Source organism: Microcaecilia unicolor, chromosome 9 (assembly GCF_901765095.1).
Source record: "Microcaecilia unicolor chromosome 9, aMicUni1.1, whole genome shotgun sequence".
Taxonomy (NCBI): Eukaryota; Metazoa; Chordata; class Amphibia; order Gymnophiona; family Siphonopidae; genus Microcaecilia; species Microcaecilia unicolor.
Window position 1 is genome coordinate 22,317,491 of NC_044039.1, and position 20,529 is coordinate 22,338,019.

At 41.0% G+C, this 20,529-nt stretch overlaps 1 protein-coding gene across 1 annotated transcript in view; it reads left to right on the forward strand.

Moving 5' to 3' along the window:
- Positions 1 to 20,529, forward strand: part of PLXNC1 (plexin C1) — a gene marked incomplete in the record, with an annotated part of 120,265 nt that overhangs the window by 91,621 nt on the left and 8,115 nt on the right. Inside the window, 7 exon segments of the mRNA XM_030214674.1 lie at positions 4,144 to 4,324; positions 6,788 to 6,891; positions 9,997 to 10,051; positions 14,325 to 14,356; positions 14,445 to 14,552; positions 15,088 to 15,251; positions 16,690 to 16,837. Coding sequence (XP_030070534.1) covers positions 4,144 to 4,324; positions 6,788 to 6,891; positions 9,997 to 10,051; positions 14,325 to 14,356; positions 14,445 to 14,552; positions 15,088 to 15,251; positions 16,690 to 16,837 — 792 coding nt within the window.

A 20,529-nucleotide genomic window follows, 5' to 3' on the forward strand; every position in this document is an offset into this window, starting at 1 on the left:
TTGATCTCGTTCTCTTTCCATAATGACATTTTCTACTAGAGTTTGTAATTTTTAATCTCAAGCAAAATTGACTCACTTTTCTCCTCTTGCTTCTCCACTTTCGAGTCTGTTAATTGTTGTCGAGTTTTCAAATCCTTTACTTCAGCTGTCAAGGCAAATGACACTTGCTGCAGGGACGCATTCATAGTCTGGATGGCATCCCAGAGGGCCTCCAGGGGTAACAGTTGTCGGTCTTACTATTTCGCCGAGGCTTATAGGTGAAGACGCCTGGATGGAAGAAGGGGCCGATTCAGCTCTTCCTGCCCTCGATGTCATCACATCCGGCGTCAAGGATCCTGCAGGGCCGCTGCCCGCCTCGAAACTGCACGAATGAGGCTCACTCGCGGGTTCAAACTCTCCACCCGGTCTCGGCGGCGCAACTCGAAGGGGTGGACTCAATGACGCCACCTCCAAGCCAAGATCCCCCGTAAGTAGTTGCTCGGGGGGGGTCCAACCAGGGTAGAAGCCTGAGATCCCAGCATATGGAGCCCAAAGGCTTCCAGAGTCGGTTGTCCCAATGGCAAGCTGTTCCCGGGGCTAGGGGCGGCTTTAGCCCCAATTTTCCCCTTCCTCTTGACCATATTGTGGGCAAGGGAAAGAAAAGCGCTGCAAAAACCAGCTCGAGACTCAGAGCTTCAAAACGCTGCTCCTCCTATGGACGCCATCTTGATCTGGAGTGTGACAATATTTTATCCTTCAACTAAGGAGGTCTATGGATCGCCTTCAGTTTTATAGGTCTCTGGTATACACAGGGGCAAAATGACAGTGATCTGGGCCCCCAGGCAATAAGGATCTCCCCTCTGCCCCTAATCTGCCCATTTCCCTCCCATAGCCATGTCCACTTTATGGAACTGCGCATAATATTCACTTATCCGGGTGCATAAACATACACATATAATTTTTAATTCAAGCCAATTAGCACCAATAATTGTTAGCTCCCAATTATTGGCATTAATTGGCTCATTATTCAGTTAAATTGCGCGTACAAATTGGGTGCGTATCCAAATTTATTTTATTTATTAGGATTTATTTACTGCCTTTTTGAAGGAGTTCACTCATGCCGGTGTACAGTAAGAATAGATCAAACATGAGCAATAGGCAATTACAGCAGTAAAAATATTCGAAAACAATACAAAGTATGGCATGGTATACTAGTAATGTCAACACAAAGGCTTCCTAACCACAAGAACATATCAAGTAAAATTAAATTCAAACATATCATCACCGTGGAAAGCAGACTGTGGAGTACCGCAAGGATCACCGCTATCACCAATTCTATTCAACTTAATGACAACCCCACTAGCCCTTATCCAACCATGGCCTTAACCCTTTCATATATGCAGACGATGTCACAATATACGTTCCTTACAAAACCAAACTGACAGAAATCACCAACGAAATCAAGCTTGGCCTGAACATCATGGATTCTGGTCAAATGCATTTCAACTAAAACTCAATAAAGAAAAAACTCATTGTCTCATCCTCTCATCCCAACACAGCGTGGACATCCCCACAAGTATCAACACCCCAGATCACACCCTTCCTATCTCAGACAGCTTGAAAATCCTCTTAGATTACTGCAATGGAATTTATGCGGGATGTAAAGAACAAACCTTAAAGAAACTTCAGACCGCTCAAAACACGGCAGCTAGGCTTATATTTGGGAAAACGCAACTTGAAAGCGCAAAACCCCTCTGCGAAAAACTACACTGGCTCCCAATCAAAGAACGTATTGCCTTCAAAATCTGCACCCTGGTTCACAAAATCATCTACGGAGAAGCCCCGAGTTGCATGACAGACTTGATCGACTTACCAATTAGAAATACATCCGAATCAACACGATCTTATCTAAATCTGCACTACCCAAGCTGCAAAGGACTTAAATACAAAACAACTTACGCATCTAGTTTTTCCTACATAAGCACACAACTGTGGAACGCATTACCAAAAGCCTTGAAAATGACCACCTAAAATTCCGGAAATCACTAAAAACCAACCTGTTTAAAAAAGAATACCCTACCGATCCAACTTAAATGCCTAATCTCTGCAACACAACCAAACTAGAGCACGTAATGGACATAACACAACTCTTCCGTTCTCTGATTCCCTAATGTGGCTATGCCACATGAACTTGATCTTACCACAACATCACCTTGTATTTGTTCACACCGGAGCCTGCGAAGGCCTCTCCGGTACTATGTAAGCCACATTGAGCCTACAAATAGGTGGGAAAATGTGGGATATAAATGTAACAAATAAATAAATAATAGAACATTATAATTGGTAGTGAAGGGTAAGGCAAAGTTGTACCATATAGATGGGTAAGAAAGTAGGAAGAATTAGAAAGGAAAGGTGACTGATTTGAAGAAAGTTGCACATGGAGGAGTGGATAAACATGTCCTGCTGCAGTATGTGCAGCCCGAGTCACTCCTTGTGTATGTGAGTGAGACCAACAAGTTAGGTACTTCTTCCATTAAAGGCCTGGTTGAAGAGCCAAGCTTTCATCTGCTTCCTTAAGTAGAGATAGTCTTGTGTTAAGCGGAGCCTTTTAGGGAGTGCATTCCAGAGTGTGGGGGCTACTCCGGAGAAGGCTCGCTTGCGGGTATCACATCTTGTAATGTCTTGGAGAAGGTGAGGTTAGGGATACCCCTTGAGAGGACCTTACTGTCCTTGGAGGTGTATAGAGGGAGATCCTGTCCTTCAAGTACTTGGGGCCTTTTCCTTTAAGGGCCTTGAAGATCAGACATAAGGTTTTTAGCCCTGTATTGTACTGGTAGGCAGTACTTTGTTTTGGATACATGCTTTGCTCCCTAATAAAAATAATTCTTTAGCCCATGAAAGGTGTGGAATATGTTATATTGATGAGTAGAAAATACTCACTTAAATGCATGCAAATCTGACATTTATGTGCCAACCTGGGGCCTTGTTTACTAAGCTGCGTTAGAGGTGCACTTGTGTTTTTAGGACACAACTAACCGTGTAGACACCCATAATATTCCTTTATTAGGATTTATTTACTGCCTTTTTGAAGGAATTCACTCAAGGCGGTGTACAGTAAGAATAAATCAAACATAAGCAACAGACAAAGCAATAAAAATATTCAAATGACAATACAGAGTATGGCATAGTAGACTACTTGCAATGTCAATACAATACGTAATAGAACATTTTAATTGATAGTGAAGGGTAAAGCAAAGATGTAACATATAGATAGGTAAGAGAGTGAGAAGAGTTAGAAAGTAAGGTGACTGATTTAAAGAAAGTTGCACATGAGAGATGGTTAAATATTATCTCAGCTAGGGTAGGAGTGAATAAACACATCCTGCTGCAGTATGTGCAGCCCGAGTCCCTCTTTGTGTGTGTGAGTGAGACTAACAAGTTAGTTACTTCTTCTGTTAAAGGCCTGGTTGAAGAGCCAAGCTTTCACCTGCTTCCTCAAGTAGAGGTAGTCTTGTATTAAGTGGAGCCTTTCAGGCAATGCATTCCAGAGTGTGGGGGCTACTCCGGAGAAGGCTCGCTTGCGGGTATCACATTGTGTAATGTCTTTTGGAGAGGGTGAAGTTAGTGAAAGTCCTTGGGAGGACCTTAGTGTCCTTGGCGGTGTGTGGAGGATCATCCTATTCTTTATTTGTATGTGTAATTTAAAGCGCCATTTATAGAATTCGGAGGTGGGGTGGGGGGGAGTCTATAACAAGCGCCAGAAGTTTGGCATCAAGAAGCAGTGAGCTACTTTCTAATTCTATAATGGCACCTAGATTCCGTTTACACACCAATATTTAGGCACACCCACTTAGATCATAACAATAGCAGGCGTGAATGCGTGCACCTGATAGCGGAACCTTAGCGTGTAACTTACAGTATTCTTCTGAGATACTTCTCCACATACTGGTGCTGAGTATCACCGGTCCCCGGGTACCTCCCAGGCTTCACCCCCACCCAGGCATTTAAAAATCCCTCAAACTCTTGAACATAGTAGCAATGCATAGCAAGTATAAAAAGTTAGATTTAATTTGGTTTAAGAAATTCAATCAAATAAATCGCACGTATCTTAAATTAACGTTGGAATAACGTTTTTTTTTTTTTTTGTTTCTTCGTATTCTGCAGACACTAAATGTGGTTTTTCCAAGAATTTCTGTTAGCGAGAGTGAAGAAGCCGCCTGTGAGGATATCCAGGTCAATGTTTTGGATTGTGACACAATAGGACAGGCCAAGGACAAGATTCTTCAGGCTTTCTTAAGCAAGAACGGCCACCCTTTTGGCGTTCCAGAAGGGGAAACTGGACTCGGTAAGGCCACATTGGGTGGCAAATCATTTCTTATTTCTAGCAACATGTTCAACTTTTTTCACTTGGTCCCATCTGATTACATGGACAAATTGTGACCTTCATTGGCTTCACCATCTCCTCCATAGCCAGTGAAGAGAAATAAAGACCATCCCCAACCCCCTGACATAGCATGGTAAAGAATAAAAGTAAAAGGGTCAGAAACAGATCTATACACAAGTACAAATCTTGTTTACCTGAACCTCTGTTCAGCAAAGGTCAGAGTTGTGCAGAAAATTTACTCATAAGTAGATCAAAGCCGACCCAATTATCATTTCTGGCTGTATGAGAAATATCTCTAGAAATACAGTCACTTGTTTCAGTTCAGAATGTTGCAGACTAGAAGCCCATGTGTTCTATGTTTTACAAATGCAATTAAGTACTATGCAAACAGCGGTGTCCTGCGGGCGGGGCGGTGGGGACCCTCTGCCCCAGGTGCACTCTGCAGGTGGGGTGCAGGGAGCAGTCTCATGGCTGTCAGCTCCGTCGGTTCCCTGCTCCCTCTGATGTTACTTCCTGTTCCGAGGCAGAGGGAGCAGGGAACCGGCGGAGCTGAGAGCCGCGCGGCTGCTCCCGGCACCCCAGGAGATAAGAGGCAATGCACCCAGGGGGGGTGTGTCTTGAGGTGATGCGCCAGGGGACGACAATGCTGCATCGGGGTGGGGTGTGCAGTGGCGATCTGACCTAGGTGCCAGCTGACCAAGGAAAACCACTGTATGCAAATGAGATTGAAACATTTAAGATGGTTTCTGGTGAACCTCTACTACTACTTATCATTTTTTTTTTTTAATTTATAACCATTTAAAATTTTACAAGCGATAAAACAACTTGCTTGAAATACAGAGAAAGTAATATATAGGAATTATTTCAGTCAGGTAATTCTATTCTCGTCCTTAGACCACTAAATAGGGAGAGTAAAACAAGACAAGGCGATCAATTAAACAGTAAACAGAAAAAAAATGTGGTATTAACCTGATTATCCCCAGATATTACTCATCTAATTCATTATTCCACATTGATCATCTGGTTGGCTTCTTCAAGGCCAATACGGTGTAAAGTCAAATCATTTCATTGAAAACATACTTATTGTCCAATATTAGTTAGAAATAATACATCTGATTACATTCTCTCTCTTTTAAAAACCAGAAGTTATACTTATAATTTCTAAAGCGCTACTAGACGTACGCAGCGCTGTACACTTGAACATGAAGAGACAGTCCCTGCTCGACAGAGCTTACAATCTAATCAGGACAGACAAACAGGACAATTAAGGGATAAGGACAAAGAGAAGCAAGATTCCGGAATCGCAAAGAGTAGCAAGATTCCATGCAGAATCCCAACGAGTAGCAAGATTCCAGAAACTCAAAGAGTAGCAAGATTCCGTAGTCCCAAAGAGTAGCAAGATTCCGGAGTCCCAAAGACTACTATTACTTATCATTTCTAAAGTGCTACTAGACGTACGCAGCGCTGTACACTTGAACATGAAGAGACAGTCCCTGCTCGACATAGCTTGCAATCTAATCAGGACAGACAGACAAACAGGACAATTAAGGGATAAGGACATAGAGAAGCAAGATTCCGGAATCCCAAAGAGTAGCAAGATTCCGTGCAGAATCCCAAAGAGTAGCAAGATTCCGGAATCCCAAAGACTACTACTACTTATCATTTCTATTTCCCTACTAGACGTACACAGCGCTGTACACTTGAACATGAAGAGACAGTCCCTGCTCGACAGAGCTTACAATCTAATTATGACAAACAGGACAAACAAGAGATAAGGGAATATTAAAGTGAGGATGATAAAATAAGGGTTCTGAACAAAGTGAATAAGGGTTAGGAATTAAAAGCAGCATCAAAAAGGTGGGCTTTTAGCTTAGATTTGAAGACGGCCATCCTTAAAAAAAGAGATAGATGTACACTAACTGTAGGTGGGAATCGCAGGACACTAAAGAAGGAAAGTTGAAAGCTTTTATTTTTTTAAAATACCAGCATTTTGATTTAAAAAAAAATGTAATATCAGCATTTGATTCCCAGTATGTTCCAGACAGCCAGATGTTCTAGAGCAAAGGTTCCAGAATCCATTTCTCAAGAACCCAACAGCAGATCTGCTTTTTCAGCGTAGACACAACACTTACAAACGAAGCTGGTTCTTAGATCAAATGTGTGCAACAGAGTTTGAAATTATCAGCTTAAGATATCCTGAAAGCCGGCCTGTCGAGGATTGGATTTGGGAATCAGAGGTTTTGCTTAATTTGTGTTTAGATCTGGCCCAGTGTCTCCTGTTCTGAAAACTCCTGGAAGAAAGAGAAAATGTAAACTTCCTGCCTTGCCTTGCCATGCGCTGCCTTTTTGCACCTCCAGCATTACACATGTAGTGGATTTAATTGCTTCTACCACTGTATTTAAATTGTGTGTTTTTTTTTACAGAACTTCATACTGGTCAACAGCGAAAAGAACTATTAGATATAGACAGTTCCTCTTTGATTCTGGAAAATGGCAAAACAAAGTTGAATACCATTAGGCATTATCAGGTAAGATATAGAAACAGAGAAAAATTGAAACATGATGGCACATAAAGGCCAAATGGCCCACCCAGTCTACCCATTCTCCGAAATCCCTAACTCTTCCTTTTCCTAAGCGGTCCCACGTGCTTATCCCATGCCTTCTTAAATTCCGACACAGTCCTCGACTCCACAACCTCCACTGGGAGGCCATTCCACGCCTCCACCACCCTTTCCGTGAAATAATGCTTTCTTAGATTACACCTATAATATCCAAAAAGCTTTATTGAAGATATCGTATATGAAACAATTGCCCGACACAGGCCGTGTTTCGCCCAACAATAGGGCTGCGCCAGGGGCTAAAATGAACCACAAATATATCAAATTATAAAACATAGAGAATTAAAAAAAATATATATATATATAATAATAACATATATGTATATAAAAATGTATAAAACATCAATGTGATTGCTAATGTACATGTAAAACATAGACATGAATAAAAATATATAGAGAGAGAGTCTATTGAATGAACATTTACAAATATTTTTGGAATTATAATAAATAATAATTATAACATAAAAATACACATAGATATATATAAAATATATAAATCAATATATCAAAAAAATATATATCAAAAACGTATACATTATACATTAAACACTATGTATAAGTTTTTGATATATATATTTTGATATATTGATTTATATATTTTATATATATCTATGTGTATTTTTATGTTATAATTATTATTTATTATAATTCCAAAAATATTTGTAAATGTTCATTCAATAGACTCTCTCTCTATATATTTTTTATTCATGTCTATGTTTTACATGTACATTAGCATTCATATTGATGTTTTATACATTTTTATATACATATATGTTATTATTATATATATATATTTTTTTTTTTAATTCTCTCTGTTTTATAATTTGATATATTTGTGGTTCATTTTAGCTCCTGGCGCAGCCCTATTGTTAGGCGAAACACGGCCTGTGTCGGGCTGGTTTGTTTTCCACGTTGGATTTTGCAGATCGTCTGCCTTGTTGTTTTCTTAGATTACACCTAAACAGATTCCCTCTTAACTTCATCTTATGCCCCCTCGTTCCAGAGTTTTCCTTCAGTTGAAATTGCCTCACTTCCTGTACATAAATGCCCTTGAGATATTTTAATGCCTCTATCATATCTGCTCTCTCCCTTCTCTCTTCCAACGTATACATGTTGAGGTTTGTAAGCCTGTCCCTATATTTTGTTGTGTTCAAGACCGCTTACCAATTTTGTAGAACTCCTGGGCTGGACCAGAGCTCAGTGCAGAAGACCCAGCTTTGATGCTAGGGATACTGCTAATGTAGCAGGTGATGACAGTGAGGGAGGATGCCACAGCCGTTACCTAATGGTGATACTTCCTGTCTGGAACTAGGGTCATGTATGAGTTCTCCTTCAGTTCAAATTGTAGCAAAGAAATAGGACATAGATTTTCAAAGCACCAATGAGCAGTGAAATTAACTGGTTAATCCTAGCGACACCGGGGCAAACATTCTTTAGACTTGACAGGAAATATCCTGGATTAAAACTAACAACCAAAGCCAAAAAAAAAAATTCCCTGAATTACAATTTAAAGAACTGCAACAACAACAAAAAATTAATTGTGCAAAGAAAGACTACAGCGATCAAGATTATTTTTAAGTTATCTATGCAAACAAGATTAAAAAATCTAGCCTTTATCCCCTGTTTCAGGGCTACTCCGCAGCCAATCAAGTTTTCAGGACTGATGAATATGCATGAGGTGCATTTATATATACTGATTTTCCATTGTAAGCAGACTTATGAATATTCATGTGCATATGCTGATATTCCAGCTGGCAGTGGGGTCCCCAGTGCAAGTTAAGCTCTGCTTACACACAGAAGACATAGGCATGTATCTCGGTGATTGACAGGATATATGGTGCCCCTTCCCCCTTTAAGTGGGTTATGCAAGGGTTGCTAGATTTGAAAGGTCATACCAACTCCTTAGAAGATTGAATTGGCTTCCTATAAAAGCCAGAACCGCTTTCAAAATCTGTATAAAATATTGTACGGTATGGCGCACGACTATATGCAAAATTTGATAGATCTTCCAATGAGAAATGTGATACCACTTCGATTCCCACTTCAGGCACAGGCAGCTCCTTGTGACTCTAGGCAAGTCGCTTAACCCTCCATTGCCCCATGTAAGCCACATTGAGCCTGCCATAAGTGGGAAAGCGCAGGGTACAAATGTAACAAAAATAAAATAGATACTATTGGAGATTCTACATGGAATGTTGCTATTCCACTAGCAACATTCCATGTAGAAGGCTGCGCAGGCTTCTGTTTCTGTGAGTCTGACGTCCTGCACGTACGTGTAGGACGTCAGACTCACAGAAGCAGAAGCCTGCGCGGCCACATTGGTGATCAGCAATGGAATGTTGCTAGTGGAATAGCGGAATAGCAACATTCCATGTAGAATCTCAAATATTAGCAACGGTGGAGGAGTGGCCTAGTGGTTAGGGTGGTGGACTTTGGTCCTGAGGAACTGAGTTCAATTCCCACTTCAGGCACAGGCAGCTCCTTGTGACTCTGGGCAAGTCACTTAACCCTCTATTGCCCCATGTAAATCGCATTGAGCCTGCCATGAGTGGGAAAAACGCGGGGTACAAATGTAACAAAAAAAAATACCAGGTGCTAGAGGGCTACCTCATTCTTCATTTCTATAGCTGCAAGAAACTAGGGTACAAATCTATCTTCACCAATGGATTCTTTTACTTAGGAACAAAATGGTGGAACTCTTCCAAAGGAAATAAGATACATAACTAATTATTTATCCTTCCGTAAATCTCTAAAAACATTCCTGTTTAAAAAGTTCATTTCAATGGATGACAAGTAATACCATCGTGGCTGCAGAGTGCTGTACTTGTTTAAATATAACTACCCTTAATTTCTGTAACTCTCTAATCCTTTACAATCTTATATATTACAACTTACAATGTATTTTTTTCTAACAAATGTAAGCCACATTGAGCTGATACTTGCTCGGATAATGTGGGATATAAGTACCAATAAATAAATAAATTATGACATGCTTCTATATACATTTTGTTTCAGATTTCAGATGGAGCCACAATAAATGTCTTGAAAAAGAAAACAAATTGTCCTTCAGGTAATAACTGAATTATTACCAATATCATGATTATTATTAGTAGTACCAAATTGTTTAGATGTATTGTTAAAATAATTCAACCAATATAGTCATGATTACCTGACTTCACTTTGGTAAGGCCAGGGTTAATTTGGAGAAATTATTTTCCTCAGAAAAATGGTAGAATCCCTTTATGATTTTATAGCAAAGAATGTTTTAAATTATGAGCATAATTTATTAATTGGGGATATTAATTTGCATCTGGAGAATGATTCAGACTCTAAATCAGTTGATTTCTGTGAGATTTTAGAATCGTTAGGATTTGTCTGGTCTAAAGTTCAAAATTCTCATGAGAAAATCACCAATTAAATATGCTTTCATTTTGTAGCCAAGGGTCTTCTGACCTTTCATTGCAACTAAGCTACGTGCCGATAGGTTCCCTGGTCAGATCACTATTTACTTGCATTTGCGATTAAATGGAAAAATCAGTGAAAGTAGAAAACGGATTCTAAGACTTTACAATATATTAGAAAGAAAGTTGATTCTGTTCAGTTTTGGGAATAGAGTTGATGAGTTGTTATCTTCCCTGATTTAATTATGGAGAAATAGTTAATCGATGATTGGGAACAAGGTTAGTGGGCCCATATTGAATGAAATTACTCCTTTATTTAAAGAGACAAAAATACATAGGAAATATGATAAATGGTTTAGTAAAGAATTACTGTTATTGAAAAACGAATGTAGGAAATTTCCAACAGCAGAAAATAAAAATATGTCTGATCAGAACTTATAAATTTAAATTAGTTAGTAGTAAGAAAGAATACTACTCCAAATTAATAAGGATTGATAAATTAGATCCAAAGAAACTTTTTTTAGTTTAATACACTATCTCACTATTGTAGACCATTTAATTTCAACCACTGGATCTGTGGTTCCTAGTACTTTGGATTTTGCATCTTAGTTTAGAAAAAAAAAAGTTGAGCGGATTAAAAATCAGTAGATTCTAAATAATATCTCATGAATACTGGGACACAGAGGGTTCTGAAATTCCAGTTGATAGAATCTGGGATCAGTTTAATATCATCACTACAGATGATGTTAGGAAATTGTTAAGAAAATACGCTAAATCGAACTGTGTCTTGGACATTTGCCCTGTTTATTTGATGAGGACTCCATCAGCAGTTTTTGTACCTGTGATTACTATCTGGCTAAATACACAATTAGGATCTGGTTCCTTTCCTATTTCAGGTGGTGATATAGTATTAACCTCTATTTTGCAACAAATTTATAGACCAGTTGCTTCTATCCCGCTCCTTGTTACGATCATGGAGGGTCGAGTAACCAAGCAACTGGAGACTTATTCAGATACAGTAGAGGTTTGCAGTTGTCCCAACCATGTTTCTGTAAAGGGTCTTAGCACAGAAACACTGGTAAGTTCAGTGGCGTAGCCACAGGTGGGCCTGGGTGGGCCAAGGTCCACCCAGTTAGGGCTCAGGCCCACCCAACAGTAGCACACGTTTAGCGGTAGCTGTTGGGGATCCCAAGCTCTGCCAGCTGAAGACTTCCCCCCGAGGGTAACAAAAACGCTGCTCTCCATGATACTGGCACCTGCGCATGTTCTGTTTTCAGTGCAAGCCTGCTGCAGACTGCCAAGGTGGAGAGATGCATTTTCCCGCCAGCTTAGATATTTTTTTGATGGTGGGAGAGAATGCTTGGTGCCCACCCACTTCTTGCCTAGGCCCACCCAAAAGTCTGCTGTCTGGCTACACCCCTGGGTGAGTTCCTTGATTGTGCTTGGGAATGGTTTGTTAAGTCAAGGTCAGAGCGCCTTGATTATTCAGTTTGATCAGTCTTTTGCTTTTGGCTTTGTTGGTCATGAACTTCTCTTACAGATTTTGGTTGGATTTGGAATCCACGGTTTGGTCTTAAGCTAGTTTCAGGGCTTTTTATCTGCCAGATCATATACAGTAAAGATGCATTTTTATGGCTGTGGTAAAAATGACCTTAGCACATGGAAATAACCCATATAAGACCACATTTTACTAAAGCTTAGTAAAAGGACCCCTTAATTAAGAGAAACATTTAAAAGGAAAAAAGGTTTCTCAGACCGTTGATGTGCAATCTTAGTCTTGAGAAGTAAAATCTCCTATAGGCTGTTAACCCAAAGCATAATTAAACTCTGGAATTCGTTGCCAGAGAACATGGTGAAGGCGGTTAGCTTGGCAGAGTTTAAAAGTGGGTTAGACGGTTTCCTAAAGGACAAGTCCATAAACCGCTACTAAATGGACTTGGAAAAAATGCACAATTCCAGGAATAACATGTATAGAATGTTTGTACGTTTGGGAAGCTCGCCAGGTGCCCTTGGCCTGGATTGGCCGCTGTCGTGGACAGGATGCTGGGCTCGATGGACCCTTGGTCTTTTCCCAGTGTGGCATTACTTATGTACTTATGTCCTCTACTTGGCTCACTTTTATTACATAGAGCAGTGATTTAACCTATTGTGATGTCATAGTGGCTCATTCCACCAATAAGAGCCAACCTCATTAGTGATGTCACAATGGCTTGATTGTATAGAATGTTTGTACGTTTGGGAAGCTCGCCAGGTGCCTTTGACCTGGATTGGCCATGTTGTGGACAGGATGCTGGGCTCGATGGACCCTTGGTCTTTTCCCAGTGTGGCATTACTTATGTACTGAGATCTTTTCCTCCTTCCTTTTCAGTTTATGTGATTGCTTCAATTGTTGTGCAGACTCAGGAAGTAATCAACACGTCATACCCTTCCTTACCAACACAGCTATTCTGTTGCTTAGATGGCTTTATTTTCAGAGAATTATCTCTGACCCAGGACAGATATCTAGGTCAAACGTAATTAGACTTAAGCCATGGCCCCTTTGTTTAAATAATTCAAAACGTAACCTTCAATTCCCTTTTTCATTCTTTCCCTTATCTGACATTTTAATTATGAAATTCCATCAGCATTTGTTGGAACCCAACACCTGCTAGTTGAGGCAAAGTTCTTCTGAAATTTGATAAGTGGATGGAGTAGGAGGAGGAAAATTAGCTGGCACTGTGATTTCATGAATTTACCTCCTTAGCAGTGGCGTAGCCAGACCTGACATTTTGGCTGGGCCCAGAGCTAATATGGGCGGGCACTATATATATATATATATATATGGGCTTCTGGGTGGGGATGGGCTCTTCACTGCAGGGCAAAAAAAGGTATATTTTAATCATTAAATATATACATTTTTTGCCCTAGGCAGTGAAGTGCTTACCCCACCCAGAAATTCCACAACAATAAATTAATAGTGCCCACCAGGCCCCAGCTAGCTTAATTTTAAAAAATTACCATGATAATGTTAAAAATAAGATGCAAAAAAACCCAAAAAGCATGTTATTATCTGCTGCTGGGCTGGGCTGGGCTGGCAGCTGCTGCTTGGCAGTAAGTTACCTGGGGCCGGGAGACAGGAACTCGACTTCGACCAGACCTTTCTTCTGTTTCTTTCCTTTCCCAAATTCATCCACGTTTCCAGGCCAGGGAGGGCAGGGCCAGGCTGAACCCTTCGTACGTGCATGTGGCCATGTGCAGCTTTAGCCTTACCCTTCCCTCCCTCAGATGCCATGTCACGTCGAGCGAGCGGAGCCGAGCGAAAGCGAAGCTGAGGCAAGCCGCCGCGCACAGCCACGTCCGGGACGGGTCATACCGCTACTGCGATCATGCGAATGCAGTGCGACCAACAACAACGACGCCACCGACGCGCTGCCTCTCTCTAAGCCCGAAGGTAGGTGGGCGTGGGCTGATGATGTCTTCTGAGCCTGCCCGGAGCGCGGGTGCCCGCGATGTACGCTAGGGCGCTAGGCTCAGCTGCTGCATGCGGTGTGTGTGTGCGCGCTTGGATGATGGGCAGGCCTGAGGACGGAATCAGACGGAGCCTGAGATCAGCTGCCAGAGCGCCGCGGGTCGGGTGCTGTCTCTCTGCCTTCACGCTAGGCAGCTAGGCTGCTGCTGCAGTTGTGTGTGCGCTGGGTGGGCGGGCCTGGGCTGAAATTGGGTGGACCCGTAGCTACGCCCCTGCTCCTTAGGACAGATTTGTTTAAAGTTTTCATGATTTTATCTTTCGTTGAAAAAATGTGTTTATGTGTGATGCTAGGATTATAGTTTATTTCACAAAATTTAATAAGATATCAATTAAATGATCATTATAAATTATACAGCTACACTTTGCAGGGAAGAAAATGTCTGTTTCTGCTTTGTGTTTACACCACTAATTTTCTTTGTTATTAATTTCATTAGAAGGAGAATATTCCGATGACTACTGCCATTTGGTAAGCAGGATAAATGCATGATGTAGCATCATTTCTACAGGAAAAGGCTGATCAACCGAGCCTGACCATTATCATCTTTTTCTGTTAGATATTACCACAGTCTGAAGCAGCAGAAGAGTCACCAGGAGCACCCCGCAAGGGAAAACAAAAGTTCAAAGTAAAGGAAATGTATCTGACAAAGCTGCTGGCTACAAAGGTGAATTTTCTTACCTCTTACACCTGTGAACTAGTTGGTATTTCTCACCCTGAAAATCCCAACAATCATAGGCACCGACTCCATGGGTGCTGTGGGTGCTCGAGCACCCCCAATATTTCACCCACCGGAAGTTTGTTCCCTCCGTCCCTCCTCCCTTCGAGTTCCAGGCCCCCTCCCTCCAAATTTTGAAAGTCATCTATTTTACCTCGTCAGGGTTAGGGCGGCAGCAGCGGTAAAAAGCATGCAGGCTCGGCTCTGTGCTTAGTTGTTTTCCCTTCTCTCTCTCTCAGCTCTGATCCCGCCCTCATTTTCCGCAGTCTTTGAAACTTGGGTACATAACATATTTACACTCAGCGCAATCAGACCTAATAGATGAAAATTTGTTTCAATCAAACATTTGGCCAAGATCTAAAAACAAAAATCTGAAAAGAATAAAGAAAGCAAATGTTACATGTTGCAATCCGTGGTTAGGCTGATCTACGCTAACATCTCTCTAATTTAGGATTCTTTTAACTAGCTCTATATTCTTTTCCAGGTTGCAATTAATTCTCATGTTGAAAATCTATTCAGACGCATTTGGACTTTACCCAGCTATAAAGCCCCTGTTGCCATTAAATACTTCTTTGATTTATTGGACACCCAAGCTGAATTTAAAAAAATCACAGACCCTGATGTATTACACATATGGAAAACTAACAGGTATGTGTGTAAAGTAATAAATTATTATTTCTCTTTGTCCCTTTAAGGCACAGTTGTCAATGCAAGGTACCTGTTGAGATGTTCGGCCTATCTGTCTTTATGCACGTTGCAGGGGCATAACCACTGTACCAGTTTCTCTGAAAATTACTACGATTGTTGTCCACTTTAAAAAAATGTGGGGGAATCCCAAGTTTGGTTCAGATCAGTCCATTTTATGGCCAGTCTGAACTAGAGGTGTGCACAGGGATGGGGGACAATGGGAAACCCGTGGATATCCATGGGAATCTATGATGTTTATTTATTTATTTATTTGTTAAATTTATATCCCACATTTTCCCACCTATTTGCAGGCTGAATGTGGCTTACATAATGTCGGAGTGACAGTCGCCACTTCTGGATCTGAAAAGTACAGAGTGGTATAACATGAACATTATAAGATAGATTAGAAGGTGATATTGTAGTATTGTTCATGGTTGAAAGAATGATTTACATTATGCCGTAATGGCGGTCAACCGTTCCGGATCTGAGAGATACAAAGTGGTGCAGCATTGTTGTTCGTGGATGATAACATAAATTGCAAGGTGGTATTGCATTAAAGTTCGTAGATGATACAGTAAAGTAAAAGGTAATTAGACAGTTAAATATAGAAAGTTCACTTAGGGTATGGACAGAAGTTGGTGGTGCGTAGCGCGTTACAAATGTCCGAATAGGTAAGGTAGTCCAGTGTTGGGGTTCGGCTTTGTTTAGTTTTGTTGATGTGTTGGTGACAAAATAGTCGTCAATACCACGGGGATGGGAGGGGATGGATTAGAAGTCTATGGGGACAGGACGGGATGGGTTAAAAGTGAATGGTGACAGGAGGGAATGGATTAGAAGTGAATGGGGATGGGAGGAGATGGATTAGAAGTATATGGGGGCAGGAGGGGATGGGTCAGAAGTGAATGGGGATGAGAGCGGATATGGACCAGTTTATGCCCCCATGCACACCTTAACTCAGAAACTTGAAACACTAACACTTCAGCTAAAAATAAATACATGAATTAATTAAAGAAAATCAAACGATCTTGTATATTTAACAAAGTAATGCCTATGGTTTTGTGCTAAATTTTAACAAGTTATAGGATGCATTGCATGTTTTGTTTGAATTTCCAAGATCTTTTAAATGTAGGTTGGGTACGGGGATGGGAAAGAAAACTGTGGGGATGGGGATGGGGTGAGGATGGGAAAAAATTGACTGATGATGGGTGGTGATGGGAACCAGATTATGTCCCCATGCACATCTCTAGTTTGAACCCGAAATGCACACCTGTCTTATGCAATATGTAACTCTTTCCAGCTTGTTGTATATTTTACTTACGCTTGTCCAATCATAAGTGTTTTCTACAGGCTGTTACAGTTTCAGGTACCAATCATTTACACTCATTATTTTCCTTCCTAGTCTGCCTCTTCGTTTCTGGGTGAATGTAATAAAGAACCCCCAGTGTGTCTGCGATATTAAGAAGACTCCACATATAGACGGTTGCCTCTCTGTGATTGCACAGGCTTTCATGGATGCATTTTCCCTTGCAGAGCAGCACCTGGGGAAGGTAATTACAAGGCTTTGCCTTGGCGTGTCAGCAACTTCAAGAGTGTGTACCAGTGTCATTGGTTGAAATGGGGATATCTGTGAGAAATCAGCTTTTCCTACAATTATTATTATTTGTTGCATTTGTATCCCACATTTTCCCACCTATTTGCAGGCTCAATGTGGCTTACATAGTACCATGATGGCGAACGCCAATTCCGGTGTCAGAAATACATAGTGGTAATTGCGTTAAAGTTCAAGAGTAACAGAGTGTCTTAGGTAGAAGGAGACTAGAATATTATGTTTCTTCAACGTTAGTGTGCTCACTACCCATATAATATCCTCCCAAGTCTGACAGGAGTCAGTGACTATCTTGTAGTGTAAGCATATCCCATGTGTTGCCATGTAAGTTGTACATTCCACTGGTAACTATTTATATAATACTGGTATGTATAATATGAGCCAATAGTTAAAAATAAGGAAGCTCCTTTCTGTGGTTAACAGCAGAAAGGTCCTGCAGTTGCAACTCCCTCCAGGGCTTCTACTATAGGCCCCAGCACCGACCCCTGAGGAACTCCACTGCTCACCTTCCTTTACTCCGAGCGAATTCCATTTACCACCACCCTCTGCCACCTGTTGGTCAGCCAGTTTCTTATCCAGTTCACCACTTTCGATCCTACAATAACACTACAGTCATTAAGAGGGGGGAGTTATCAAAGTGGTCTACTGTGAAGACAGGTTATTTTACCATAAATCTTACTATTTTAGCATAGGGTCCCATTTTATGCAATGAGACCTAGTTACTAAAAACGGGGGATAAACAGTAAAATAATACATCTTAATGGCAGCCCACGTTGATAACTTTCCCCCTTAGTTAAAGAAAAAAGAAATCTCTCTAGAAATCAAAATCACTGCTCAATGTAATAAAAGTGAGCCAAGTAAAGGGCAGTCAAGTCATTGTGACATCACTGCTGAGGTTGGCTCTTAGGCATTGGTGGAATGAGGCATTATGACATCACAATATCAGCTCTGTTACCAGAGACTGAAACTCTTCATACTAAGGGGGGAAGTTATCAATGTGGGCTACTGTTAAGATATATTAGTTTACCACTAACCCGACCTTTAAGAAGCGGCTCAAGACCTTCCTTTTCGGTAGAGCATATGCCGTGAGCCCTCCTGGTGCCTCATCCTTCTGAACCTCGGCTGCCACAGCGACAATGTCACCTTCCCCTCTCTCCCGCTCCCTCCTGCTGTTCCTCTTTCCCTATTACGCCTCTAATTACTGTATTTTGTAATATTGTTATTTAATAGTCTATTGTACGCCACATTGAGCCTGCCCGTGGGTGGGAATAATGTGGGATATAAATGCCATAAATAAATAAATAACTCATGCTATTTTAAAGCACAGGTCCTATTGTATTCAATGAGACCTAATAACTGAGGTAAGCAGTAAAATAACACATCTTAACAGAAGAAGTCCACACTGATAACTTCCCCTCTTAATTAAAGAAAGAAAAAAATGACTGTAGAAACTGAAATCACTGCTACATGTAATAAGAGTGAGCCAAGAACAGGACAGTCAAGCCATTGTGACATCATTGATGAGGTTGGCTCTTAGGCATTGGTGGAATGAGGCATTATGACATCACAATATCAGCTCTGTTACCAGAGACTGAAACTCTTCATACTAAGGGGGGAAGTTATCAATGTGGGCTACTGTTAAGATGTATTATTTTACCACTAACTCATGCTATTTTAGCACAGGGTCCACTTTTATGCAATGAAACCCTGTGCTAAAGTAGTACAAGTTAGTAGTAAAATAACCCATCTTAATGGTAGCCCACATTGATATCTTCGCCCCTCAATCCATATCTATTCAAGAACATTTGAAATTAAAATGATCGGACACTTCAAAACAAATATAAAAAGAATTAACAGAGGCATAGGGTTTCTAACTCGCTCCCAGACACCGTTACGTTGTCTTTTTGTCACAAATTACTAAACACATCACCATGACCTCCATTGCACTACATTATAATCTACAGTTCCCTTGTTCATTCAGGTAACACTGGTGTCTGTATTCAAAATGATTTAATTGGCCAGAAGAAGCTCCTCCACTGTGAACACCCCCTTGCATTTATGCACTAAGGGACAGATTCCACATATGGCGCCTAAAAGATCCACGCGGATAACATTTCCAACTAAGCGTATTCTATAAGCGGCGCCTTAATTTAGGTGCGGTATATAGAATACGTTCAGTCGATGTCCCAGCGCCTAAAACTGTGCGCCTCCATTTACACCAATGAAAACGTGGCATAATTCCCAGCTCGTAGATTTAGGCGCAGAGTGAACATGTTCTATTACTATGGGCATAAATTTCAGAACTCCCACAAAATGCCCATTTCCCTGCCAATAACCACACCCCTTTTTGCCTATATAAGTTAGAAGTTATGCGCATAGCGAGGAGTACACGTAAATTCTAATTATTGCCAATTAGTGCTCTTTATAGCTTGTTAGGTGCTATTATCAATGCTAATTACATAGTAACATAACATAGTAACATAGTAGATGACGGCAGAGAAAGACCTGCACGGTCCATCCAGTCTGCCCAACAAGATAACTCATATGTGCTACTTTTTGTGTACACCTGACCTTGATTAGTATCTGCCATTTTCACGGCACAGACCAGTCTGCCCAGCACCAGCCCTGCCTCCCCCCACCGGCTCTGCCACCCAATCTCGGCTAAGCTTCTGAGGATCCATTCCTTCCGAACAGGATTCCTTTTTCTTTATCCCACGTATGTTTGAATTCCGTTACCGTTTTCATCTCCACCACCTCCCGCGAAAGGGCATTCCAACATCCACCACCCGCTCCGTGAAAATGTACTTCCTGACATTTTTCTTGAGTCTGCCCCCCTTCAATCTCATTTCATGTCCTCTAGTTCTACCACCTTCCCATCTACGGAAAAGGTTTGTTTGCGGATTAATACCTTTCAAATATTTGAACGTCTGTATCATATCACCCCTGTTTCTCCTTTCCTCCAGGGTATACATGTTCAGGTCAGCAAGTCTCTCCTCATACGTTTTGTAACGCAAATCCCATACCATTCTCGTAGCTTTTCTTTGCTAAACCAATTAAGTTATGCGCAATGTTATAGAATATGCCTGGATTTTGGCATGGATCTCTAGGCGTGCTATGTAGAATCCGAGAGTAAGCAAGTTGTGCATGTCATTAATAGCGCTGAGCACTCAGCTTGCACTTATATGTTTAAGTGTACACTTATATGTGTACATGCTGCTTTTCTATAGATTTAGGCATCAAGTTGTAGAATGAGAAGGTTAAAGTGTAACCACATGCCTTGTGAATTTCCCTTCTCTCTCATATTTAACCCTGGCTGCAGGCAGGAAGTTTAAAAAGCAAAGACTTGTCCAGGTAATTTCCATAGTTGCCTGCACAAATCATTTCAGCATCGTCCTTTTAGGGCCTATTTACAAAATTAACCTACAGTAACTACAAAGCCTATACCTTAAATGTTGGAAACATTCCCAGCAGTTTTCCATTCAGTGAAGCTAGAGGAAATGTCATTATTGTGTGTTAACTGCATTGCCAATCATGATGGAGTTAGCTATGCTATATCTGTTGGGGTTATATGCACCAATTACAATTATAAGTTGAAGGGAGCTCTCAATAGTGTAATTCAAGATATGCTCAGCT